At 43.6% G+C, this 27,813-nt stretch overlaps 2 protein-coding genes across 2 annotated transcripts; both read left to right on the forward strand.

Annotated features, from left to right (window-relative positions):
- Positions 1 to 4,751: 4,751 nt before the first annotated feature.
- Positions 4,752 to 10,674, forward strand: LOC125525610 (disease resistance protein RGA5-like). Its single transcript, XM_048690622.1, has 8 exons — positions 4,752 to 4,946; positions 5,461 to 5,653; positions 5,731 to 5,989; positions 6,082 to 6,304; positions 6,414 to 6,537; positions 6,917 to 7,129; positions 7,216 to 8,129; positions 8,660 to 10,674. The coding sequence occupies exons 2-8, from the start codon at positions 5,489 to 5,491 to the stop codon at positions 10,554 to 10,556; spliced, it is 3,795 nt and encodes a 1,264-aa protein (XP_048546579.1). The 5' UTR covers positions 4,752 to 4,946; positions 5,461 to 5,488; the 3' UTR covers positions 10,557 to 10,674.
- A 3,795-nt stretch (positions 10,675 to 14,469) lies between these two features.
- LOC125525355 (probable L-type lectin-domain containing receptor kinase S.5) lies at positions 14,470 to 15,543 on the forward strand. Its single transcript, XM_048690357.1, has one exon. The coding sequence runs from the start codon at positions 14,470 to 14,472 to the stop codon at positions 15,271 to 15,273; it is 804 nt and encodes a 267-aa protein (XP_048546314.1). The 3' UTR covers positions 15,274 to 15,543.
- Positions 15,544 to 27,813: the final 12,270 nt, after the last annotated feature.

Raw genomic sequence — 27,813 nt, forward strand, 5'->3', positions numbered from 1 at the left:
TGAAGTCAATATCTCGTTCCCTTGTTTTTAAATGATGAATTGGATGATATGTGTTTCATCAATATGAACAACTGGCTACCATTGCCGGCTAAGCTTGGAGTATATTATGAATGTATGCTCAACTCGAACAGAACAACTAATAATTAACTTATGTTTGCATCTTGACCAACAGCAACTCGATCGAGGTCATCTCCGTTAATTAATTCAGCATTCTTGTTGGAATATTCTGACCTCGATCCAGGGACGGAGCTCACGTGTATGCACGGAGACGAAGCCGCCGAACAGGACGACGGTGGTCCATGTCACCACGAGAAAACCCAGTCCCCTCATCATCAGAGGTACTCCATGAAGACGGTGTAGTTGTTTATGATCTCCACCTCGGGCAGCGCCTCTTCTGGCCGAAGCCAGAAGCCAAGGAACTCATGGGACACGTGTTTCATCTCCACACCCTCGTCAGTACTTCTCGTTACTCTGTCCACTCTGCCAATCTTCATCAGATGAGTTGGAGGAGCCTGACGTCCTTTTTTTTCCCAGAAAAGGAGGATTATCGTCGGCTTCTGCACCGCATGCAGCCATCTATATAATTAACCAAAAGATCCAACAAGTGTGTTGTACGGTACATGAAAGGAGAACTCAAAGCCACAACCAGCAAAATCTAGGACCAGATGCCTATTGTTGGACCGCCATCCAAACCGATTGTACATAACGTGTACGACTGTCTCCTATCGGTTGCAGCCAAAAGTTATATGCTCATTGGCTTCTGCACGGCTGAGTAACGACCACGTACGGATTCAGCCAGTTGCCCTGTATATTACCTAAAAAAATGTGATGTGTTCTGCGTTAAAAATTGCGTCATTCCGGTAATTCCAAATGGCCCAAAGTAATGCACACATTCCGACTCGAATATGCGCCGCTAACTTAGGCTCTACCTCGTTTAGCCAAGTCTCAAAAAGAGTATTTATGGTATAAGGTGCACTTACGTTAAATGCCACATTCACTGTGCCATAGTAGCTTGGCAAGTGGACAGTCGAGAAACAAGTGTTGAATTGATTCATCCCTATCATAGAAACAACTTCGTTTACTACCCACCTCACTATGTTTGCAGATTATCTTTAGCCATGACCACTTCTTTGTAACTGAACCACACAAAAATCTTGATTTTTAAGGGCACCTTGATTTTCCAAGTGTGTAGTGATTTTGGAATTGGACCAGTGTTTTATCAGGTCTGTGTACATATACTTCATTGAGAATACTCCTGACACTGAAAGTCTCTGGTGTAGTGTATCTAGCTCATCAGAAAGGCTGACCTGCATCAACCCGTGCACAACATGTATCCATCTATCACATCGTTCCCCTACAAGTGACTTTCTGAACTGTATGTTTAAGGGAACTGATTCCAGAATTATACTAACAAAAGGTATGTTTTCGTTGTACAAGAGAACAAGAAATCACTAGGCACAGGGGAGCCGTAAGGAAGAGGAGTAATATCGATATTGTAAAGGGTTGGATACTGCATGGCCAGTAGCGTGTCCCCTAGCGAAGTATCTTCCAAAAACCTAATTGAATTTGCATTCCCAAAGTGAATTTGGTCCTATTGAAAAAGGCCACCTTTGTTTGCATAAGCCCCTTCCAAAAAGGATAATTATTCGGTTGCGTCGTAACTTGTGCGAGGGTTTTGGAGTGTAGATATTTGTTACGCAATAACTATATCCATACTAGATGATGCCCCGCGCGTTGCTGCGGGATTTTTTGTCATGAATTTCTAAGAAAGGTGAGGATCCAAACTGAAGTGACAAAACTGCACATCTAACTTCGCATTCTGTAGAGTTGGCAATCCACATTAAGGTTGGGTCAATAGGAAACACATGAATATAGGTGGAATTTGTAGCATTGAAGCATGTATGGCACTGAAGCATGTATCTTCATTGTAGCATAGTTTGGCGTCGCCCTGCATAGTGTACAAATTTGTAGCATTGTTAGAAAGGTATTAAGTGGATAGAATGGGGCTAGCAAGCGGTCTTATGGGCTAGATTTCGGCCTGTGATGGGCCAGCGTTTTGAGGGAAAAAAGAAGGAGAGGCGAGCGAGCGAGTGGTCTGGCCAGGCTAGCGCGCGGACATGAAGCGAGGAGAAAAAATAAATCAAGTGACGTCTGCCATGACGTGGCATCACCAAATTGCATGAAAATTTCTTAGTGGGAGGTAGCTATTTAAGAATAGAGGATGACATGGCACATCGCTGATGTGGATAATGTGCATGGTGAGAAAATAGGAAGTAGTGGGAGCAACTTCTTAAGAATGGTAGATTCCCTCGTCGTCAAAAGAAAATATGTACAACCATTTACTGAGTAAGCATTTGTTCTTTATCTCGAGGTTTTCTATACCTAAACCCCCTTGATCTTTAGGCCTGCATATTATATCCCACTTTGCCAACCTATATTTAGATTTAGTCTCATTGCTCTGCCAAACAAAGAGTGATCGATAAAAGTCCAATCTTTTCTGTATCCCCACAGGTACCGCAGAGAAGGACAAAAGGAACATCTGCATACTTGTAAGCACGGAGTTTATCAGGATTAGCTGACCCCCATAAGACATAAGCTTTCATTTCCAACAACTAAGCTTTTTCTTAAATTGATCCTCTATGCACTTCCACTCTTTGCCGGTGAGCTTTCAATGATGAATTGGTTTTTGCAAATATCTAAATGGGAGAGATCCCAACTGACAGCAAAACAATTGTCTATAATTATTCTTCTCTTCTTAGGCACGTCCAAAGTAGAACAGTTCACTTTTGTTGAAATTAATTTTCAAGCCAGACAGTTGTTCGAAGAGTCATAAAACTAGCTTAATATCCCTAGCCTTTACGAAATCATGTTCGATGAAAATAATAGTGTCATCGGCATACCGAAGAATGAAAACACCACCATCCACGAGATGCAGCATTAGCCCACCCACCTGACTGTCCTCTTTGGCCCTACCAATTAGGATTGCCAGCATATCAGCGACGATATTAAACAAGATTGGAGACATTGGATCCCCTTGCCTCAATTCCTTTTGTGTCTGAAAATAATGACATGTGCCGTCATTATCCTGGCACTGCCTTTTTGTATAAATGATTCTACATGCTTCGTCCAAGCGGTATCAAAACCCATCGTACGGAAGGCCTGTTGTAAAAATGGCCATTTAACCTTACCGTACGCCTTTTCGAACTCAGCCTAAGATTCTAGCTCGACCTGGATCTGAAGTTACGATGGGATTGGGACTAGCTAGATCTGGATCGAGAAAGATGCACGGACTGGCCGGAGTGTAGTGTACTACTAATAAGAACTATGAACTAGCTGCCATGGCTTACAGATGGATAAAGTATGCTGTTGCTAGCTAAGCTTGGAGTATATTATAAATGTATGCTCGACTCGATCAGAACAACTAATAATTAACTTATGTTTGCATCTTGATCAATGACAACCCGACCGAGGTCATCAGTGTTAATTAACTCAGCGTTCTTGTTGGACTTTTAGGCATTATTCTGACCTCGATCTCCCCACCCTGTACCCACCTTTGATTAAATAAAGGAAGCTACTTTCGATGTTTACTCATGTGATCCGATAATTAAGAAAAGGCAAAGCTCTATGGATGCATACATACGCTATTTCTATTTCAAACGGTCACTTGTGTGAGTTAACTGGTTCTAACTGGCACCTAATTATTATTATTTTTCGAAACGTACACAAGAGTTTTGCCTCATCCTGCAATATTCCTTCTGGACTGAGCTCAAGACTGTTGGATGAAGCAATATTGTGTTACTCTGTTTCTGAACATTCGTTAGATGCATGAGTTTTGCTTCTTCCTTTTTTTCTCTGTACAATACTTGAATGGCAAAAAGAAATTGAACAGAATGTACTGATGTAGTTCTGCAAAAAAAGAAATGCCGGATGCTTTTCTTTGGGATATAAACAGCATACTTCAATGGCAAAACAAAATCTGTATCCGGGGCAAAAGAGAGATTATAGATGGTGTAACCAGTGTTGTACACCATGGTTTTCTGTTTGGGGCATGAAGGTGAAGACGTCAAATACACCAGAGTTCTCAGTATAGACAGAGATAACCCGGAGTATAGTGGAGATCATGACGTACGTTGTCCGTTGCTCGAACAACATTCAATTTCCTGAAACTGCATCGTTAACCCAGTTGAATGGGGTGTTTTCACTTACTGAAACTCGCCTTTATGGTCTGCGTTGGATCACGGCAGTTTGTAAACATCTGCAACAATCACCCTCGGTCGGATGCATGTAACAGTTTTACATTCATAAAGAGCTGGCCATTCATTTGTGTCTGGACATTTGCCACAGTGAGCAGAGGACTGAATCCCAGCTACTATTCTCATAACGTAATTCGGATAGTGTCAGTGAGTCTATATTTTGACAAAACAGACATATATTTGTGGGCGAGTTATTTCAGCGAATCAAATATTTCCTTTTTTTTAGGGAAGAATCAAATATTTCCTATTGTATATATCCTCCTCTTCTAGTTGTACCATGGATATTGCTTTGAAAAGCAAAGAATCAATTGAGTCCAAACCGGGATTATATTTTCTTTTGGGAAACCCGGATTACTGTTGGTTTTACGGTGTTAGTAATTATTTGGAAACTAGTAGTAGTAACTAGTAAGATGCACCCGGAGACGAGCATTTGGCTCACGGGCATCACGGAGACAAACGCGGATGTGAAGTCTGGAGTGCAGACTCCATTCAGTTAGTCTCCGCCCGCAGACTCCATCCAGGTCAAGCCTCCATTGTGGGCACGGCCTTTCCCCCCTCCGCATTCCGCCTCTCCAGCCCCCACCCTCCTCGGAAGTACTTCTCCGGCGAAGTACTCTTCCCGTCAGGTTCTTATCCGGCCCGACCGCAGCCATCCTTGGTCTGCGGCGCCGCTTCCCTGGCAAAGAAAGAAAGGTACCTACCGTAAGCCACTAAGATGGTGATAGATGGGGACTCATCCCCTGGTTTTTGGTTAGTTAGTGTTAGATCCGTATCCTCCATAGATCTAATCTAATCAGCGGATCCCTTTTTCTTCAATGCCTTTTTCTTTTGTTGCTAACTAATGGAGGGGAAAAAGCCCGTCCGCCCGTCTACTTCAGACATTTCAGATCCACGTCTCTTTCAGATTTCACATAGATAAAAAATTTCATACAGATGTTTTTCTTGTTTGTTAGTATAACCGAGAGAAAAATTAAGTCCATCAGTCTCTTTCAGACTTTTTAGATCGACTTTAGACTTCAGATAGATGTACTAATTTTTTCTGCAATCACTAGTTCTTCAATTACCCCCAAAACAGAGTACTGTATTGGTTTCAGTCGACTTTTTTAACATGATTATTTTCCAGACAACTGAATAATAGCAGGTCCCAGTTTTCTCCTTATTTCCACGTACGGCTAATGAACAACACTAATTATGCATGCTTCAATAGAATAACACCTATAACTTCCACAACCAAGATGACGGATGGCGGCCAAGACAACGAACTTGCTGCTCTGGAGAAAGTGTTGCTCGACAAAAGTGCGGATCCTGTCGATCTGCCTTTCTCGCTTCTCAAGGCCATCACAGGGAACTTCTCTGAAGATAATGAAATCGGCAGCGGCGGGTTCGGAGCGGTTTACAAGGTAAGCAAGCCGACCCTCCGCTCTGAAATTAATTTACCAGAGACAATCTAGCTGACACGATTCTATGTGAGATGCAGGGCGTGCTTCCAAGTGGTCGCACCGTTGCCGTGAAGAAGCTCTTTGAGATGTACGAGATCCTGGACAAGAATTTCGCAAGCGAGGTCACCTGTCTTGCTGGGGTCCGGCACAAGAATACCGTGCGATTTCTCGGATACTGCTCCGAGACGCAGCAAGTACTGATGCCATATGACGGGAAGCGTGTCTTGGCTGATGTGCGGCATAGGCTGCTCTGCTTCGAGTACATGCCCAAAGGGTGCCTTGCTGACTATCTCCCTGGTAAAATCTGATCAGCCTTTTGAGCTTGTGTGGTTCAGCCTATCTCTCCGCATATAGTGCCAACTATTTGTTATACTTAATACTCTCCACAGATGCAGCTTGTCGATTTCAGTGGATCACACGTTATCAAATAATCAAGGGGGTCTGTGAAGGCGTACATTATCTTCACAAGCAGCGTATTATTCACATGGACCTCAAACCTCAAAATGTACTATTGGATGACAACATGCTGCCCAGAATTACGGATTTCGGTCTATCAAGACGCTTAAGTGAAAGCAAGAGTCGGGCTATCACTGAAAACAAGCATGGGACGATGTAGGCTAGCAATTTTCTTTGAGAACTTGATGTTTTTATCAGCCATCTACCAACTTTGTCGCATACACTTTATTCACTAATTGTACAAACTGCACTATTTTTTATGCAGGGGATATATGGCACCAGAATTTATAAACAAGGGAGAAATCACCTTCAAGACAGACATATATAGTTTGGGAGTTATAATAATGGAGATCCTTATGGGACATAAGGACTACTCCAATGTTAAGGAGGTAATTATATTATACATGAGGTTCCAAGAAACAACATCATAGACAACATGCTTAGCACAAACCTCAATATTGTTGAACAGAAATGCAACACATATTCAATCAGAGTATTTAGTTAACAGTAGAATTTGTAAATGACAAGATTTGAATGTTGTCTTTGTACTGATCTTCCACAAAACGTAAAATAAAGATGGTTCTGATTTCTGAGTCATTATGTGTGTCAAAAGATTACTAACACTAAAATCGATCAAGTGAGAAATTCAATTTTGTTTGTGGCAGTATCCTTGCATTTGGTCTCCAGTCCTAAATCAATACGGCGGTGTGCTTTTTCTAAAATGCAAGCCATGCTTTTTTGTAACTCACTAGGCTGTCAAATTGGCAGATAGTTGAAAGTTGGACGAACAAGTTCAGGACATCAGAGAGCCAGACAGCACTGGAACAAGTAAAAGTATGTGCTGAGATAGGGATAAAATGCATGAACTATGACCCAAAGAATAGGCCTGCTACATGGTTTATCATTAGTGGAATACTGGGTGATGTGGAAATTTCAAACTGGTCTATTACAAGTGATGTAGCTACCTCGACAGAAGGGCAGGTACAATTACTCAATAGTAAATGTATATGATCCACCATTTAACTATTTAGTGATTTGTCCTGACCTTCTTTTCATTTTTGTTGCAGATAGGCTTTGCCTCCAAGTTGGTGGATGAATTGAAGTTGATGGATGATTCCGCTGCAGCATCCGAACTGCAGCCATCAGCGCTGGAGGTAGAGCAGGAGGATGGCAAAGTGAGCCTAGAGAGTAAGGGGAAGGCAACAACAGTGATTGTGGCAACTGGGGTGATGAGCACCCTCAGTGCCAAGCTTGCCAAGCTCATGGGCGACGAGTACATTAAGCGCAAAGAGGTGAGGAAGCAGGCGTCCTTCCTCAAGAAGGAGTTGAGCACCATAAACGCTGTCCTTGAGCAGCTGGAGCTCATGGATGAGCTCGCTCCAGCGCTAAAAAATTGGAGGGATGATGTCAGGGAGATCTCCTATGACATGGAGAATTGCATTGATGACTTCATGCGCCAATTTGGAGGTGAGGATGCTGAAGCAAGCTTCGTCGGCGAGGCTGCTGAACTTCACAAGAGGTTGTGCGAGCTTCATAGGATTGCCAACCAGATGGAAGAGCTCAGGACTCTTGTGGTAGAAGCAAATGCTCGACGTGAGAGCTACAAGATTGATGATTGCAAGCCTAGCTTTGTGGGTGTCGACCCTCGGCTGTCAGCGGTCTACCAGGAGGCAACTAGCCTTGTGGGCATTGACGGCCCAAGGGGGGAGGTTGCCAATTGGTTGATGGATACTCAGAAAAAACTCAAGGTTGTGTCTGTTGTTGGTTTTGGAGGTCTGGGTAAAACTACACTTTCCAAACAGGTGTATGATAAGATCAGGGGGCATTTCAAGAGTGTGGCATTCATTTCAGTTTCACAGAAGCCTGATATGAGAGTGCTTCTCAATCGCCTACAATTGAAACTTGGGATAAGTGTGTCTTCTCATGATTGCGGGTTTGAAGACATCATTGAAGAGCTAAGGAAGTATCTCGCAGATAAAAGGTAATTACTTACTTCCTATAGCCACTGGCATTGGCTGCTCATCTTCAATTTGAAGTAGCAAGTAATTGGTTAGTACATATTTTGGTTAGAGTTGCTTGCCCATGCATGTAGGAAGTTTTGTTGTTTTCTTGTTTTGTACGTTCGTGGTAGATATTCAAAATTTTAAAGAAAACATTAGAGCAGAAACACACCTTCGGAACAATTGATTGAAGTTTTGTATGTTTTTTCATTCAATGTAAAAACTTGCTTAGTTGTTTATTGGAAGATACTCGTAGGGGTTGAGAGACAGGACCGAATACTCATAGGTGAAGAATGCTAGGTGACTACAATATACAGGCATAAGCTGACCAAATGATAATGAACGTTCTTCGGCCAGGCATTGTTATCCCGTCTTGAATATTATGTGATCATGCTAATTTAGCCATATGAGCAACATATTTCTTTCATCTAGTCCATTTTAATTTTTGATGCTTCTGTCTTCAACTTAGTCATATTCTGATACGATGTAACCTGTGCAAACATTTCAACAGGTACCTTATTGTACTTGATGACTTGTGGGATCAATCAGCATGGAATACTATTAGTCTTGCTTTTCCAGAAAATGGAAATGGGAGTAGAATAATAGTAACGACACGAGTGGAAGATGTGGCTAGTGTGGCCTGTCACAATGACCATAAGTGCATTTACACAATGAAGCCCCTCAATGAACAGAATTCAAGAATGTTATTCTCGAACAGAGTATTTGGGTCTGAAGTTGTTTGTCCACCCTATCTTAAAGACGTTGCGGCTGAAATTCTGAAGAAGTGTGGTGGATTGCCTCTTGCAATTATCACTATAGCTAGCCTATTAGCTACTCAAGTGAGGTCAAGGAAACACTGGGAGAGCATAAGGAAATCTCTGGGTGCCCAATCTGCCACAAATCCTTCATTGAAAGAGATGAATAACATATTAAACCTTAGCTACACGCATCTTCCTCTTCATCTCCGGGCATGTTTTCTGTACCTTGGTATGTATCCTGAGGACCACATTATATGGCGGGATCATCTGGTTAGACAATGGATAGCTGAAGGCTTCGTCAGCAGTTTGCATGGGTCAGATTTGGAGGATATTGGCAGGAGTTATTTCAATGAGCTCGTCAATAGAAGTATGATTCAGCCATCAAAAACTGAGTATGGAGAGGTGTTGTCTTGCACAGTACATGACATGATGCTTGATTTGATCCTAATCAAGTGTGTAGAAGACAATTTTCTAAGTGTGGCGTACAATTCTGAGGACATGGCAAGACTGATGCATGGCTGCAAGTACAATGTTCGCAGATTATCCCTGAGCTCCATGGCTATTGGTGGAGCAACATATGAGTATGATATGGCTATTGCTGCTAGACTGCCACAAGTTCGGTCATTTATATTGTTTGAGAATCCCATACCACCTTTTTTGTGGTTCAAGTATCTCAGGGTGCTCATCATTGTTAGGGGAAAGGATATAGTTGACCTCACTGCTATTAGCCAACTGTTTCAGCTGAGGTGTGTGATGGTTAGAGTCGATGGGAAAATAGAGCTCCCTACTGAACTTGGTAAGCTTGTTTACTTGGAGACACTGGACATACAGAAATGCAGGCTGGTAAAGAGCATCCCTTCAGATATAGTTCATTTGCCCCGCCTGTCCTATCTGGGTCTTCCAAATTGTACAGACCTGCCGGAAGGTATCGAGAATATGAAATCACTGCGCACTCTGCAAGAGTTTGACCTGGAAAAGATCTCCCTGAAGTATATTATGGATCTCAGCGAGCTGACCAATCTGAGGGAACTGAGTGTGAGAAAAGAGTTCAGTTTGGGGACGCAAAAAGTTGATGCTTTGGCCTTCTCTATTGGAAAGCTCCGTAACCTCGAATGTCTGCGCATCTTTGGTTGCCATCTTGAGAGTGAGAACCTGCAGGTGGGCTCATTATCCAATCCTTTTCAACATATGGAGCGACTTTGCATGAGAACATGGTGGTTCTGCAGAGTTCCGAAATGGATGGATGGTCTCCATTGTCTGCGCGTCCTTGAGCTGCAGGTTGAGGAGACGTCAACTGAGGAGATTCATCTTCTTGGAGAGCTTCCCTCCCTCGTCTACCTCAACTTTGGAGCGGGTAAAATCCCTGCTGAAAGAGCTATATTAGGCACAGGACTATTCCTAGTTCTGGAGTATTTTTATTGTAGTTCTCGGAAAGATATTACAGCGTACCTGGGGTTCGAAGCAGGGGCTATGCCCAACTTACGAATCCTTTGTCTCAGTGTGGTACATTGGGGTGGCACCATACCAGTCGGCATGGAGCACCTGTTACACCTCGAGGAGATCCGACTTGATGGGGCCTTTCATGATGTTGTGTGCGCGTTCAAGGAGGCTTCGCTGGTGCACCCAAACCGCCCTTCCGTTAGTAGGTAAAAAGTAACAGCTTGTTGGCTCACATCTATAAGATCAAGAACTAGATTTTTCTTGTAAACTAACTGTCTGTAATGGCTGTAACTCGGATTATGAATGAATGCATGCTCCTGATCTTCCCTATAGTGGCTGCAATCCTGATGATTAAGCAGGTGGATGCATCATGTGCCGTGTTCTGATTATTTTGTGGTTGGAAGATCAGGAATGCTAGGATTGAGGACGCATTTGGTTTAGTACGTACCATCCTTGCTTATACTTAACTTAAACCCCTTGGTGTTAATTGCTAGGTCAGGTAGTTAACACATTGTATGCATGTGTACATAACTAGGATTGGACGGGAGCTGATACAGCTTTTCAAGCTTGGAAGTGAACCTCTATTCTCTCTTTTTTTAAACAACTTTTGAAAATAATCTCATCAAGTGAAAAGCTTGTCCAATCTAAATGTTCCTGTATGCAAACATTATGTTTGTGAGCTTTGCCTCATTCTGCAGTGTTCTTCAGGACTGGGCTCAAGCCTGGAAATAATGGGAAGATGGTAGTAACTGCAAGCAGCTACCACTGGTGCAAACTCTATGGCCCATCTTGGATGAAACTATTTTGTGTTACCATGTCTCTGAACATCGCAACAACACAAGCTTTTGAGCAGGGAGCAGCTCTGCCTATCAAATAGGTTCACAGGGTTTTGGTACACGTCAGAATTATTTGGTTGAAGACAATTATCGACCACTTAGCCAAGGAGACGGCACCTCCTTGTAGCAGGCCGGAAGTACTCGGCGTCGGGACTGGGCCAACAGCTTTTACTATGATAAGTGTGTCATCGGCGTATCTTCTTCTTTTCTCATCGTTGCTAGCTGCAATCTCACTGCTGGGCACTTCAAACATGGTCCAAAAGTCAGAAATAAATATGGACCATAAACAAATAATTAAAAAGTGGTGAATAAGAACATCCTCTTTTTCCATTCAACTTGGTGACTGATAAAACAATTAAAGCAGGCATATAAACAGTGTACATAATGCACCATAGTTTTCTGATTGGGGTGTGCACTCCTGTACTGACAGAAGCATGCAGGTGAGAGAAATCAGTACACTAGATCCAGTGGTGACAAGAGTTTCATAGAGATGTGGCTTGGAGAACATGCACAATATTTGTCTGTCAACACGACTGAATGCCAACTAAGAATACGGTCTGTCGGCGTGGTTGATTGATGTCCACTGCATGATTGATTTGGCTACCCTGTTTGAGTTGGCTCAACAGCACTAGTCCTGTTGTTTGTGATGTCATGCATGATGACTCTTGATTCTTGAATGGGTCTGGAATGATAATAGACATATGAACTAAAAACAGTGAAGATGAATTAATCAAGAATGCCATATTATTCCAAGAAAAGCTCTGAGCTGCTTGAGAATGGATGATGTATTTATTTTAAACTTGGCAATTCATTTGTGAGTCTGAACATTTGCCACAGTGAGCAGGACCGAATCCTAGCTAGTATCATACATAATCTTTGTCTAGTGGTTTTTACATTGTTATTACCTGTATAGTTTTTCCAGTTTCTTGGCTCCAAGATGGACTCCTTCATCCCTCTCTCTTTTCAGATAGCACTGATGAACTAATTAACCGAGGAGAGAATAAAAGCATTGATACCTGACTGAGAGCTTGCACGTAGGTAACTTTCAGGACCCCTCCAGAAAAGACCTTCCCTGCATGAAATGGAAGAAAAGATTCAACACCTATAACAACTACACAATTAAAGCTGGCAAGTGGGAATACTGTTTATCATATACTCCCCCCATCCCAAAATAAGTGACTCAACTTTATACTAACTTTAGTACAAAGTTGAGTCACTTATTTTGAGACGGAGGGAGTATATGGCAAGCAGGCGGACCACCTCTGTTCAGGTGCCTGGGAAGAACGTGGCACACTCCATCCAGGTACCACCCAGCTGCCTTGAGAAATATTACGACAGAAGATCGTCTGTTCTCTTTTTTTTTTCAATCTGAGGGAAAATTTCAGATACTATGGAATGGTCGGCCTCAAGAGATGTCTTCAAGATGAGCAAGGAATTTGCGCGATGTTTTAAGGCAGTCTAATCAAGCTGGTTTTTATGCTCTTTTTTACTTAGTTGGCTCTAGACAGTAGCTAAAATTACCTCCCCTGTACCGTGCAGTGCACCTCTGATCATCTCGTCATCAACTTGCATAGGATTTTTGTTGACGCAAGTTGGAACATACATTTGGTGCGGGAATGCAGGCAGCATGTAAATGGTGCTGCGGTGCAATTGTTGGCTTTTGATCTCTAGATCAAAACCACCCAGGATCACGGATCACCACGTATGTGTACGTGCAAAGCTAACTCGAACAAGCACACTGGCAGCTTGATCGATTAGTGCCTAAGTACACACGTACGTGCAACTAGCCGGAAACTTGCGTATTTATACGCCTCGGCTGGCTAGCTTGATCGATTGGATCGATGTACTTCGGCGTCGTCGGCGAAACACTTGCGAACGAAACAAACTGATCGATAGATCGCCAAAGGCTCGTATCGAGCCTTGCTCTTGCTTTTTTATTGCTCTGAACTTTTCGTTGTGATGTTACAAGGGCTGGGGGTAGACGCATATATATTTGCTAAGCATAGCCTATTGCTAATCCTACTCGGTGTAGTAATGCTAATCCTACTCGGTTTGCAATACTAACCAAACAAGAACATACATGCACGTGCCGTGCAATCTTGGATTCGTGCTTAACTCTAACCGCAAGTCCATGCTAGAGCTTCCTTGGCTATATCAACTTTGCAAATTCATCATATGAATATAGGTAGACCATGTAAAACAACATATGATGGAATAAAGAGCAGTGCAGATCAGGCCTATTTGAGTCAGATCCAAACCATGAACTTATCCCCTTAGAGATTGTTTAGAGTACAATATCTCCAAGTGAAGGGCAATCAGATTTTTTCAAGATCTCCATACCAGCATAAAAGACAATCAAAAGCAACAAGTCCAAATCAAACACGCGAATAAGATCATCAAGTTCAACGTTCGACAGTATTACACGCCAGTGGAAACTACTTGAGGGATGGCACCATCACTCACAAAAAAAAAGAGGGATGGCACCATCAGGTTGTCACTGACCAATTTTTTCTACCTCTTAGCGTTTGTGTATGTTGCACTATTTTACTCGTTCAACAGCCTCGTTATTCCTCCCATGAGCCCCTCTTTTAGTCTGTCAATGGGAAAAAAAGGAGATGATTGCATAGTCAAACATATTACTCTGAACATCTTGTTGTCGGCTGTATATGATGATTCCCATTGGCCATGTCTTGTCGAAGTATAACTTACAAGTATATTAAGTGAGTCGAGTTACAATACTTGTTTTCTTTGACTACATCATGTGGTACACTTGTAAATTGTAAGAGCTTTCCATGGAGACAAGTTCTGCATTGACAAGGAATCCAATATAAATAATTATTGGATGAAAGGGATTTCTACCCAAGTCCATAGCTGGCACTATCATGCTGTGACGGATAAATTTTCTTCGACCTATCGATGTTTTTTTAATGTTAATGTCATTGTTCTGCTTGTTAAACAGACCTTGTTGATCCTCTCAGATGTCCCTCTTTTCATCCCTCTCTTGTGGAAAGAAGGTGAGCAATCGCATAGTCAAACATATTGCTGGTGAGTAGCATATGTCACAACATTTTGGCCGCACCGTTTCTTAGTCTAACATTGGGATGTTTCTCTGCAGCTGCACAAATATAATCCCAGGCTTTATCCTGACGATTCTCATTGACTATGTCTCTTCCAAGTACTTTGTCAGCTCCTCCCCTCCACCGTATTGAGAAGCAGTGAAGCATAAGGATTGTATAAATACTCCTCTTTCTTGAGTAGGTTGCAGGAAGCTATAGGAACCATTTAGCATGACAATGCCCAAAACCAAGTTGAGCTTTTCCCGTATAGCTACTGCAGCTGTTGTCATCCTAACCCTAGGCAGTAGATACAGTAGTTGCTTGCAATTTACTTATCCCAACTTCAACACAATCAATAGGGATGATTTCAGTTTCAGCCCAGGCTCAACAATTGCAGGCGGTGCCTTGCAGATCACACCAAGTACCGGAAACATGCGCCACCGGTCGGGGAGAGTGGTTTATGCAAGGCAAACCCTCAAGCTATGGAACAACAAGCGCATGACGCCCACCTTGTTCAGGACAGATTTCCTGCTCAACATCCTCCCCGGTCAGAATGGGGCTGGAGAAGGTATGGCATTTGTTCTCACAAACAATCCATCGTTGCCCAGCAACAGCAGTGGCCAATGGCTTGGCATATGTAATGCCACGACAGATGGCACGAAGACGGACCCAGTAGTAGCTGTCGAGTTTGACACAAGGAAGAGCTATGAGGATGACCTTGATGGCAACCATATCGGCATCGACATCAACAGCATCAAATCTATTCGGCAGTACCCGCTTAGTAATGTTTCCATCATCCTCTCGAGTGGGACTGATGTATGGGTCAGTATCAGGTACCACGGCACATCAAAATTGTTTCAAGTATTTCTGGTCCAACACAGCATCCGAGGACGGTATGTCTACCAAGGAGATATCTACATTGATCTATCACAGCTTCTGCAGGACAAGATATATCTGGTGTTTGCAGGTTCCACTGGCAACTTCACCCAACTGAATCAGATAAAGTCGTGGAACTTCACCATGATAAATGAATAAGCCTGCGTTTCTTTGGCCTTCGGGCGGCAATTAGTGGGAGATGGAGCTATCGGACGTCGGGTTGCTCTTCACGGGAGGGGCTCGACAACACAACAGTTTCTGCTCCATGACCTCTACTTCCATCATGAGGAAGTGAGTATTGTGGAAAGTTGTAGTATTGTATTGAGAGTGTTGAGTGTTCACTATGGTGTGCTTGTGAAGTTGTACGTTACATTCCTGCTTGTTTTCTGGCCGAATAATTTTATACATGTATCAGTTCTTTTTAATCACTTAAACAGGACCTATCAAACCAATGCTCTGACGATTTCTTAGCATGTCCATTTTTTGTCTTTTTACCGTGCTATAAATTAAACTTTTAATATACCAAAATAAGATTCTCAGATAAAATGAAAGACATATTTTTGAGAGATTGCTTGTTGATCTAATTAAGAAAGAGATTGCAATAGGATTCTAGACAGAAGCAATTATTGGTAAATTCAATTGCGACGAAACATCGTGTGCGATTCAACTAAAAATTGTTAGTCATGACCATCATTCAATTTGTTGTGCTCGATGTTTGGCCCCCTTGTGTGTATTTTCTGGCTGACTGGCTCTGCCATTATTCTTGAAGAAATTTAGGGTTTGAGAAATAATAACTTGGTGATAGTTTGTAGCTTACCGACCTGTCCAAATCTTTGTGGCTGTCATGGAAAATGAGTGAAGCTTCTGACGGTACCTGAAGTCTCAAGCTTTTCAATACAGCCAACATCTTCAATTCTTATATATTCCGTACACCTTGTTCCAGCACTCTTCTTGAACAAATAAAGGGCTTGAGAAATACCATCTTGCTACTAGTTTGTAACTTACTGACTTGCCCGAACCTATGGTCGCTAGAAATAGATCAAGCTTCAGGACCGGAAGCTATTGACACCCAACCTGCCAGCCGCCGCCGCACCACCACACCGTCTCGACACAATTTCACCTCTGCTTCACCCCTTTGGCCATGCCGACCAATCGCGCCCACCTGGTGAAGTACCCACACACGGGCTTCTCCCACCATGCGCCGGTAGCGCGCCACCCAACATCTCCATTGGACTAATCCTGCTCGAAGCCGTTTGAAGTATTTCGCGGACACAAATTTGAACTAGTAACTACTATCAAACGAGCTGTTTGGTATGCTAATGAGAAGCTCAGAGGATGATAAGCAAGAAATTTACCATGTCAGAATTCCTGCAGCAAGCATGCCAATTCACACTCATACTGAAATTTAACAGTGGTGTGTAGAGCACAGAGAATTCAAAAAATGTTCACAAGTTTTAAAAAATGTGCATGATTTTGGAAATTGTTCGCGATTTTCATAAAAGTACATGAATTGAAAATTGTAGTGATTTGGAAAACAAAGTTTTTGAAAAAAAAACTGTGAATGTGAAAAATAAATAAAGGAAAAAAAATAAATAAACTGTGAATGTGAAGGTGCCCCAACAATCCTGAAGAAAGCTTTGAAGAAGAAATATAGTTTGGCAGCAAGCTCCTTGAACCTACATATCACATCCTTATGGCCATAGCTTATCCTGTACAGAAAGCAAACCTGCAAGGAACATTAAAAGAGGAAGAAGACCAGCGCTTTCTGCAAAAGATAAAGAGAAAAACCTGCTCACAGGCGCATGAGAGCTAATAACAGTGAATAGTATGCAGATTTATGCCCTGAATCTGAAAGTTAGACAGAAGAGAAACCATAGGGCAAGACTGATGGGAATGAGCATGAGCAAAGCAACAGATTTGAGTGGTAGTATTAGATCTAAAAACCTGTTGTGCAAGATTGTGAGCAATACCATTTATATCCCTGAATATGTGGAACATTTGGGCATTCAAATTAGATGTGACTTTGAAGAAATGAGCAAGATTATTCCTAATATTCCAAGGAGTGGCCGAAATATTTCTTAAGGCAGCAAAAGAGGCTAAAGACAGAGAATCCATGAGGAGAGTGGAATTAGCAAGATTAAGCCTCAAAGCTAGTCGTGCAGCACATATCACCTACATCCTCCTCTTCCTATGTAATCCACCTCATATCAAACGACTGGCTGGCTGGCTTGGCGTCGCCCTGCCACGACGGCGCCGATGACCCTGGAGAGCGCGCGGCCGTGGTAGCCAGAGCCAGGGCAGAGGATTGAATCCCAGCTTCATGGTCCAAAAGCGCACCCATTTTTTTCCATTCAAGGTGACTAGCAAAACTGGTGAAGATACTCGGTGTTGTACACGATAGTTTTCTGATTGGGACAGCATGCAGTCAAATACACCAGACTTCTTAATATAGACAGAGATAATTAGAGTGTTGTAGGGATCATGATATCTGTTGAAGGGTTGCTTGGCGGACATGCAATTTCCTGAAACTGTTAACCCGGTTGAATAGGGGTTTTCACAGACTGAAATTTTGCTTTTATGATCTGACTTGGATCACAGAAGTTTGTACAAGTGACCCATATCTGCAACAGTTTTTTATCCATAAAGAGCTGACCATTCGTTTGCCAGCATGCACACTTGCCATAGTGAGCAGAGGATTTTTTTTTTTCGAAACGGAGGCAAAAAAATTGCCTCATCGATTAATTAAGAAGAAGAGAATTGCTCAGTTAATTTACAGAAAACCGGGCTAAAATCAATACAATCAGATCATAATTGGACTACTCACCAATCATGAGACCCCATGAGTACACCTGCAACCCGCCAAACCCTCCCAACATACTACAAACGTAACTCCGGACGCTTGTACACCACAATCAAACCCGACAAGAACATCTCAACAAAAGATAGTGTACCACACCAAAACCACAATGACGACCCAACCCGTGAGGACGAGCCGATCGTGAGGATGAGCCGAGGGACCGAGAATCATCCACTAAGCAGCTGCGGGCGCCTTACATATGACGCCACTCTTCTTGCTTTTACACCTTAGTGACTTCTCCTGCACTAAACCGGTCCGAGGGCAATCATTCGCCTTCTTGCATTTGCCCTTGAATGTCGATCCCGTCAGGAGGCAAGCAATCGCCCTTCCAGTTCCAAGACTAATAGCCTCCACACTAGCGAGCAGGTCACAAAGCTCTTTTGCAAAGAGAGCATTCGAATTATCCGTCGGCGGAGGTGGAACGGGTGCCAAAATCACATGTGAGCGCCCAGGCGAGTTCACCTCACTCTGCTCACATGTCACGGTTGAATCATGTCCCTCACTCGTGGTTGCTTGCGTGTCCACCATCGTTTGCTCCATTGATAGGGAAAAATCAGAGCTCGCACATACCACTTGAAGCTCGGGCATCACCTGCAGCACCGGAGGCACAACCACGGCAATGGTTCCGCCCTCAGCGGTAGACAACACAGTGGGCAAGGCAGACGAAGGTGACGAGTTGTCCATAGCTCTAGGGGAGAAACAACCATAGAGCTCCGCAACACTGTTCTCCACTGAGCCATCAACATCAACCTCACTAGGAGGACGTGGCATAGGAGCGGATTGCAACACAGCCGGGACAAGAGAGAGCTTTCCTAGAGCAGCCTCTGCTCGCTCCAGAAAGCTCCCAACGCGCACCAGGAGCTCTGCCTGCGCTGCTATAGTGGACCGGAGCAGTACATCGGATGGGGTTGCCGACTCAACGTGAGCGGAAACGACCGATGCCCAGGACCTGCGGTGAAGCACCTTGGAGGGGAGCTGGGATTTCATCGGACCCTCACAAGTAGCTAGAGCTGCACAATGCTCGCTGCTGAGGCGAGACCGTGGCGGCATGGCAAGGCATGCAAGTGAGCTGAATGGACGCCAAGCATTGGACACCCACGCGCCCAGTGGCCGTTCTCCAAATAGCGGGAGCACCTCAAGGGATCTCTGCAAACAGCCGCACGATGCCCAGGAACAAGACATCTGCAACACCTACCAAAGAGCCAAGCCGGAATGGGATGAGGGGGCAATGCCGGAGTTGGTGAGGCTGGACAGCACCGACCGCGCCGAGGCAGCACCTCTTGCCATCCTTCACTCGCCTCTGTCTCGTGCATCACACAGGGCTCAGTCGTCGGAGCTGCCGTGACAGAGCTTTTGGCAGCCGGTGGTGTCAACGGGGCCAACTCCTCTTCCTCATCCTCGACATCCTCGTCAGCGAGGGGAGCCCAAGACACAGGCCGCCCCATGTCTAAGGCGACGGTTGCCATATCTGAAGGACATGGTGCGCACTGGAGCAGAGGTGAGTCGAGCTCCAGATGGAGACGGGCCACTGCCGGGGACGCGTCGGAGACGGGCGCTGTCGGGGACGAGTCGGTGACGAGTGCTACCGGAGACGACGGTGGAAGGACGGAGGCCGCACCAGCTGTAGCAGGAGCGGAGGTCTCTGTCGAAGTCGATGTCATCGCCTCCTTCTCGAGGAGCGTATGTGCCACCCTTCGCCCTTGGACGGCTGGGTCGGAGCGGCGGGAGGCGAGGGCGGTCGCGGCGAGAGCGGACGCGGGAGCTGGAGCGGTGGGCGGCGGGGAGCCGGCGCTCGGCCCGGCAGGAGTGGTCGCCGCCATCGCGACCGACGCGGATGCGGGCCGAGGTCGTGGGTCGGTGCGGCGGGAGGCGAGGGTAGCCGCGGGAGCTGGAGCAGTGGAGCAGAGGATTAAATCCCAACTACTAGTAGCATTCATACATAATCTTGGCCTAGTGGTCTTTGTTTTCTTTTCTACCAGTGTAATTTCCTCAGCTCCTTGGATCCGAAGCGGAATCCTGAAGACAAGACCTTCCTACGTGAAATGGCAGCAAATATTTAACAACACGAATAGAAGCTAGGAACACTGCCGTCATATATGTCAATTTTGTTGCAGGCGGCAACAAGCCAGGCAGGCAGAGGAACACCTCTTTTCAGGTTCCTGGGGAGAGCATCGCACACTCTAGGTACCACCCAACTGCCTTGAGAAATAATATTATGACAGAAGAAGATCGTTTGTCCTCTGAATTTATTTATTTTTGGACTCTGCAGCAGACTTCCAGAGACTTCGGCACGGTTAACCTCAAGAGATGTCCTCAGGAGGAGTAAGGAATCTTGCCGCAAAAAAGAAGAGAAGTAAGCAATCTGCTTGACATGTTTACGTCATTTAAATAAAGCTCAGCTGGAAGTTTTATCATGTTCATTGTTACTTATAGTTATCTCTAGACGGTGTAACCAAATTTGCCTCCCTTGTATTTAGAGATAGGCTTTTTTTAGTACCCCGGTGTCTAGGCACCCATCACCCTGTACCACAAATTTGTTTAGCAAGCCTGGGAGTTCGCTAAGCCGCAGGCTGGAAATATTTAAAACAAATCTGGGCCTATACTCGCATTGTTCATCATAGCCCATCGTAGGTAGATTTCACCTCGCCTGTTACCGGCCAGTCTGCACCAGGATTGATATGTTGGCTTGCTCTCAAAAAGAAGGAAAAGACGTCTCGCCTGTTTCTCAAAACAAAACAAAAAGGTCTTTCGCCTTGCAGCCAGCCGTCGTCCTCAAACAGAAAAAGAAGGAACGGCAGAGGAGTCCACGGCAGACGACGAACAAGAGAATAGAAAAACAAGCAACATCATCACACACATGGACAGCACCAGGCCGCATGATTTGACCAGTCTATAGGATGTCCTTTCAACTGTGGCCCACCTACCCGTGCGTGACCTCCTGCCACCTACACTAACTGCTAGACCCTACGACCGGCCCCTCTCTGTAAATTGCCTGCTTAATTAACCTGAAGCCGCACATGGCCTGCTGCTGGCCGAGCCACAGCATGAATCTTACGATCGGTTAACGCACCAGATAAGAGGAGTCTGGGGCTCCCGGGTGCTATGGCACTTTTTCGTTGTACTAGATGACCCGTTGCGTCCATGGCGTAAAGGCCAAGCGGTAGTCAAGTATTGGAAGAGTATGCATTGTAATATATAGATACAAAATGAAACATATGGAAATAAACGCATAAGAGCATTTTCAGTTAGCATACGTTTGGACTTATTCGAGCTAATATTCTTGATAGAGCAAACAAAAATATTTTTCTTTACATCAAGAATTTCAGAAAGCAGAGCTTGCATACCTGCAATGAGCAGAGCAATAGACAAAGGAACAGTATTTTAAAGTATTGTTGCTGCCAAAGCACAGCTCACGATACTGCATGCAGCAAGCAAGTGATAGTGATAGATAATTATGCAGAGGCCCTTGGATGTGCACTTGAAGGCAAAAGCATATATTTCTTTCATCATAGCCTTTTCAAAAGCATACCACACAACAGTCTAAGCAGCAAATGACCGACAGTTAAACGCATAGCATGATCTTAGGTGATTACATAAGATTCAGAAGGATGATAAACATAGAAGTCTTGGTAGGCATACCTATATTAATACTAAGTTATATAACAAGGGGCTCTTGCAACTTGCTTATATTGAGTAGACGATCAGACGCAATTCCTTAAAAGTGCATTTGAAGGCGAAAGCATATGCTTGACCTTTCTCCACGCTAGATGGATGACGCGAAGGGCGATAGCATACAAGTTTTCAAGCCATGAAAGTAGGGCATGGGAGACGTTGGCGCCACGAGCCCGCGTGTCGCATGTTCTACTCTTCCTTCCCGACGACCGCACTTTCACTCCGAGGGGCGCAGCCGGCTGCTAAACGTGGACACGACCGAAACAATAAGGACTGTCGCCGGCGAAAATTTATAGTTTAGTTGCATATAATTATATGGATTTGATGATTTGCAAATGATGGTCATGAATATATATTTTTTGCGCTGACTAATCACTATCCGCGGACGAGCAGCGCGTCCACAGGCGGTTGGGGCCAGATTTTGATACTTGTGGCTGTATATGCTCTTATATTCTAAGAATAGTAGTTGGAACAAATCAAACAAAACAGTACAGATCATACAAGTGCTACAAATTAGCACCAAGATAAAATTACAATTGTGACACTGTGACAGAGAACCACACATTCTGGACACCTATACACACGCGTGGCGCATATAGCATAGAGTCACCACGTGGTTGACTGTTGGTCTTGGTTCCATCGACCAGTTCATTGGATTCGTTCCCCTCTCCCAACTCTACTCGTACTGGAGAGAAAGCACAGCTCCATCTTCACGGCAGCTCACTCTGCAGCTTGGCGGCGGAGCGGCTCTCGCCGCAGCTCGGAGGCGCTGCGGCTACATCTGCATCTCGGTGGCCCGGCAGCTTGGAGGCGCAACGGCTCGCCGGCTCCATGTGCATCTCGGCGGACCAGCAGCTCGGAGCTGCGGAAGCGGGTATGTCGCCGCTGTTGCTCGTATCGGCGAGCCAAATCCTCGCAGTTGCTACTGTTGCTCCCCGTCGAAGGTGGCGTCTATTTTGGCTGTGCTGGCACTCCCTGAAGCTGATGACCTTCGACTGCAAGGGAGGCTCCAGCACCCGTTGCCCCTCAGGTAAAAACTAACCTCCTTCATTGTTTCATGAATCTATAGAATTTTTTGTGATTCAATTCCACTGTAGCACGAGGGGCACCATAATCTACTCTTTTGCCGAGATTAGTGGAACGGCAATGTACATCTTCATTTTCTGAAAAATAGAACAAAAAACAGAACAAGATGCAGGGAGTGAGCACTCGTAAAAGTAAACTCCAAAAGGAGAAACTCATGGTCTCGTCATTTACAATAGGCCCAGTTGGAAAATGGCCTGTCAGGCCGTCGACGTTGCTGACGTGGTGCACCGGCCCACATTATCGGTGAACCGTTGTCAGAGTTGAACTTGTTGATGGACAGTGATGGAACTCACCTGAACACTAAAGCCATGGTTGTCATTGCATAGCTCTAGATTAAATAATAAGGGCAATACCAAAAGATTTATGCATTAGTGCATGAACGAAGAGAAAATGGAACTATGTGAGTATAAATTTTCAGGAAAACAATAGTATGGTGAGATGCATTGTGCACTAAGGATTATAAGCTCGTGTATGTACATTTGAACAAATAGATGATTAAGAAAGGGGAACATGCAACAAAAAAAGCTTTCAAAAAGTAGTAGTAATTTTACCTCTGTAACAGAGGAAGTACAAAAATGTATTGGTTGGCATTTCCTCCGGTTGGCGAATTGCCTGGGATAAAAATGCAGTAGCTATAATGATGGTGTTACTTTCTTGTGCAAGCACCAAAACTTCGCCCAAAAGTAAAATATACTGGGAGCATTACCTTTATTTTCCCTATAATCCTTGCCCTTGCTTCTAGATATATGATGGCGGTGCAAGCTAGCCAACATCTTCAGATTAGTCCATCCAAAAAGCACCCCAAAGGTAACAGCTGGATTGATTCTATCATTCCTGAAACACCATTATCAGAAATTCAGTTGGTGCTTAATAGTAAATAGAAGTGCAGGACATGCTTATCACGCTTACTTAGGACTCATAGGCCTTATCTAATCCCTCTCCAAAGAAAATCATCTATTCGATGTGAAATAGGCAAGAGGTAGGCAAAAATGCTATATACCAAAGAGTATACGTCAATCTAAACTGAAGTACTGCTCACAAGGAACAGAGTATGATAACATGTCGTTGCTCACTCTAAAAATAAACTAAGTTGATGGAAAGGAGGGGGGGGGCTATTTTATTTATACAGTTTAGTTTAGTGATTTAGTACAAATAAGAACATGTCCAAACCTGATAGGCACGACAATCTCAAATCTATGGGGTCAGTTTGGTTAGATCAGGATGAGCAGAAATGAAATGCACCATATACATTTTCAGTTTAATCAACAGATGCGCTATTCTCTGAATATGAACATCACACGACCAATTTCTAATAGTACCCTACTTTTTTCTGTATGGCTCCTGTGATTTTTGAATGCAAACCGATGAGATTAGCTTAACTAAATTATCTTAGAATCCCATAGAGACTACAGCAGCAGCAAGAAAGCATTATGGTTTTTCCCTAAAAAAATAAAGCATCATGGTTAAACTTATGCAGTTACCAACGCATGTTTTATTTAAACAGAAGAACCTTAAATTAATTACAGTCTCTCACAATGCCACTAATTAGAGACAACAGCGGCAAGAAAGCATCACGGCTTATGTTTTGCAACTACCAAAATGTGAGCTCGTGCGAACAAAAGATAGTAAATTATTCAGCCTAGCATCATGGTTCAGCATACAAAATCTGAAACCCGAAAGTATCATGGTTTATGTTTTGCAACTACCAAAATGTGAGCTCGTGCGAACAAAATTATGTTTTGCATTATGGATTGAGAAATCTGAAACCTGAGCAAGAAGGTCCATGCTTTAACATGTAAAATAAAGAAGAAGAGAACATCTCGAAAAATACAACTTGTCCTTCCGCTGCTTATCCTCTGATTTATGCATATGCATCCAGTAATATAATCAACCTGTACCAAAGTAAAATCATATGCTTGAGATAACTTGGCAGAGTATAAACAGAGAAGAATTCAAATGTACAACTTAGGTCTCTCTCATGAAAGATGGGTTCTTGCATCCAGATCTTCCTCGCGATTTATTTATGCAACCACAAAATTCTTTGAAGAAAACATCAGACTGTTATGATTTAAACTGATTTAGACTCTCATGTGCGCTTTAGCCATTTTACTAATACTATTTTAAAAGCAAGAGATATTTTTAAACGACGCTAACAGTGCAAGCTTAGATAATGCACCACAATATATAGATTCCAAATCAATTAATTGGCTTCTTGGACAATTATATCAATCTAAATCAATGAACCAACCTACAGGAGAGTTTTAGGCATGCAGTGTCACTACCAAATTTGAATTTACTACGGGCACCAATGAAGAGGGGCCAGCTTGTCTGGATTAGGAGAAGACGGAACAGCCTCTGTTTTTGAGCCTGCTAAAATCAAACATGTGTTATTCCATCTACGAAGATTAAAAAAAGGAACATAGATAAACCAAGTTGCTTCGGTTTCTTCATTATCAGGAACTATTTAATTTGAATACAAAGGCATCATTTACCACTTTAGATGAAACTGCATTGCTAGTGGCCACACCTAAGAGTTTGTATTATTTCTTAAATATTAACTCGTCCATAATAAATGACAGAAGGCTCTTCGTCTATGATTTAAGAATTCAATCAGATATGTAAGGAAACACTTATATATATATATATATATATACATAGGCTAGGTTCAGAAATGTTCTATGAGGTTAGGAGTAAAGGAAATTGTATACTTTCGGAGAATTATATATTTAAACTTGCTCAGCTACAACCAAAGGCACGTGTGTGAATGTAAGTAACATGTATCTGTACATAGGCTTTATTGAGCATGATTTAGCCTTTGCTACAGCCTGCTATGGCGAAAAGGCCTAAATCTGAATATATATGCCACTAAAGTACCCATGTTTCTCTACAAAAAGGGTCAACTGTAATCCTAAATTGTGGTACTGAATTTTATGCACTCACCGGATAAACAATGGTCATAATACAAGTTTATGGCTGACACGTCACAACCAGCAAGCTTCAGTTTAGCTCCAACCTGTACACTATTTAGGAATGCATACAAGCAAGTCCTGTACAGAGCAACAACACGGACAAGTGCGTGCTGTATTTCAGAGATTAAAAAATTGAGATTTTCAATCTGGGACAAATTAGATATATGCTGCAGCTAGAATTATAATTGGAGTAATTTCCGCCGGAATGTGGTTTTTATACTAAATCCAATTAGATGGATTATTTTGTGTTTATAGCCGCCATAATCAAGGCTCTGAACCTGGTACTATTTGCATGATAATGGGGGTGCTCTCACACATCTGCAATAGAGATACTATTCTTTTCATAAGCTCTTACTTTTCTACCCATATTACTTAGTTGTGCCCCTGTTTACTGCTGACACTACAAACTTTAGTTTATGTGGGTGTATACAAGATGTATAAAACATGAACCTGGCAAGAAAAATACAAGTGATTACCTGAATATATGATGCTACAGTATACATATCTTTCTAACTGAAAAATAAGCCTATCACTTTCTGCTCTAAGATTTTCCGTGACAGAGGTCAGGCGTAGGCTATAGCTGGCGATCAATTTTCTTGTTTGATAGTCGTCGTTGACACATAAATGTGCAACACAAACCGAACCCATGAAACCATAGAAACATAAGTTCAGAAATAGAAGAACTAAAATGGATTTGTTCGGTTTAGTTTAAAGATGTGTCAGTTAAAGTAGACTACACCTAATCAAGTTGCTGGTCCTAACCACCGTACATAAATGAGCCCATACATATTTCACTAAATAGGAGAGGAACAATCAATTTTCGCAATAGCTAACCTGCAACTGTAACCATCCAAGCATCATTTTCCTGGGCATCCTCTGTCCTTTCCTTTTTATCTTCTCTGGATTTATATTTTACCTCTACCAATGCATATACATATGGCATTCAAACAGAGTAGGTAATCGCAAGCATATGCAAACCCAAGACACAAAGAATCAGATTTGGAACAGAGAGAAGGATACCTCTGCAGTCACGGCACTGGAAATACGCAAAGAATCATATATATGCCTCTTCTCCATAATAACGCCAACGTGTTCCGTATAAAATAATTAAACAAGCTGAAAGCAGCAACATGTACTGACATAACAGAGAAACTCCAATCGCTAACTTTCATAAGAACACATATCCAAAGGGTGACAAAGAAAGATTCAGGCCACATCACTTCCAACAGGAAGAAACCAAAAAAGGGAGTGGGAAGTAACATAACCTTGATAGTCAACGACATAGATGACCCAGCAACTAACCGAGGAAATAAACTCTGTTGAAGCAATCAGGATATGAGACAAGGAGTGGCAAACTCAGAGTCATTGAACAAATGGGATTTAGATGGTTCAGAGAAGTTTAATCTAAGAAGGGATAGAATCAACCATAACATCAAAATCAAACTGTAGGAACAAACGTGGGGGAGAGAGAGGGAGAAAGAGAATTCACCTTGTTCCCCATGACCCAATTCTTCGTCTAAATTCTTCCTGTTCTTTTCTGTCTCATATCTTCACAAGTCATGCTTAGAGAAACAGTAAACCAACAATTGAAATTAGATCATCAAAAAACTAAGGTAAAATTCGAAGGAAGAAGATGGCGAGATGAAGATGGGCAACCTAGATTGAGGACGTCGACGAGGGCCGACGAGCAGCGTCTGACACATGACACGAGCGCCGTCTGGGCCTCCGGTCTCGCTGCTTCTTCCCCCCAGTGCCGTCCTCCTCTGCTCCTTCTCCCCCCGCGGTCCTCCTCGGCAGCGACCTGTGACCGGTCCAGAACCACGGCCCACAGCGCTGGCTGATGGAAGATGGCGAGGCATCGTCCTGCAGGAGGCTGCGGGATGCGCTGGGGGAAGAACGACACAAGCGGCGGCGCTGACGACGACCATGTGCTGGGGCTTCAGGAGGAGAGAAGTGTAGGGGGGGGGGGACGAGACGGCGTAGTGGCGGCGGAGAACATTGGAGAAGGTGACGCGAGCGATTGGTGTAGGGTTTCACCGTGGGAACCCCACGCTCGCTGCAGAGTCTTTCTTTTTTCACGCAGGCCACACGCGAGACGCACCACCACGCTGGGCC

Source organism: Triticum urartu, chromosome 7, assembly GCF_003073215.2.
Source record: "Triticum urartu cultivar G1812 chromosome 7, Tu2.1, whole genome shotgun sequence".
In the NCBI taxonomy this organism is placed as follows: domain Eukaryota; kingdom Viridiplantae; phylum Streptophyta; class Magnoliopsida; order Poales; family Poaceae; genus Triticum; species Triticum urartu.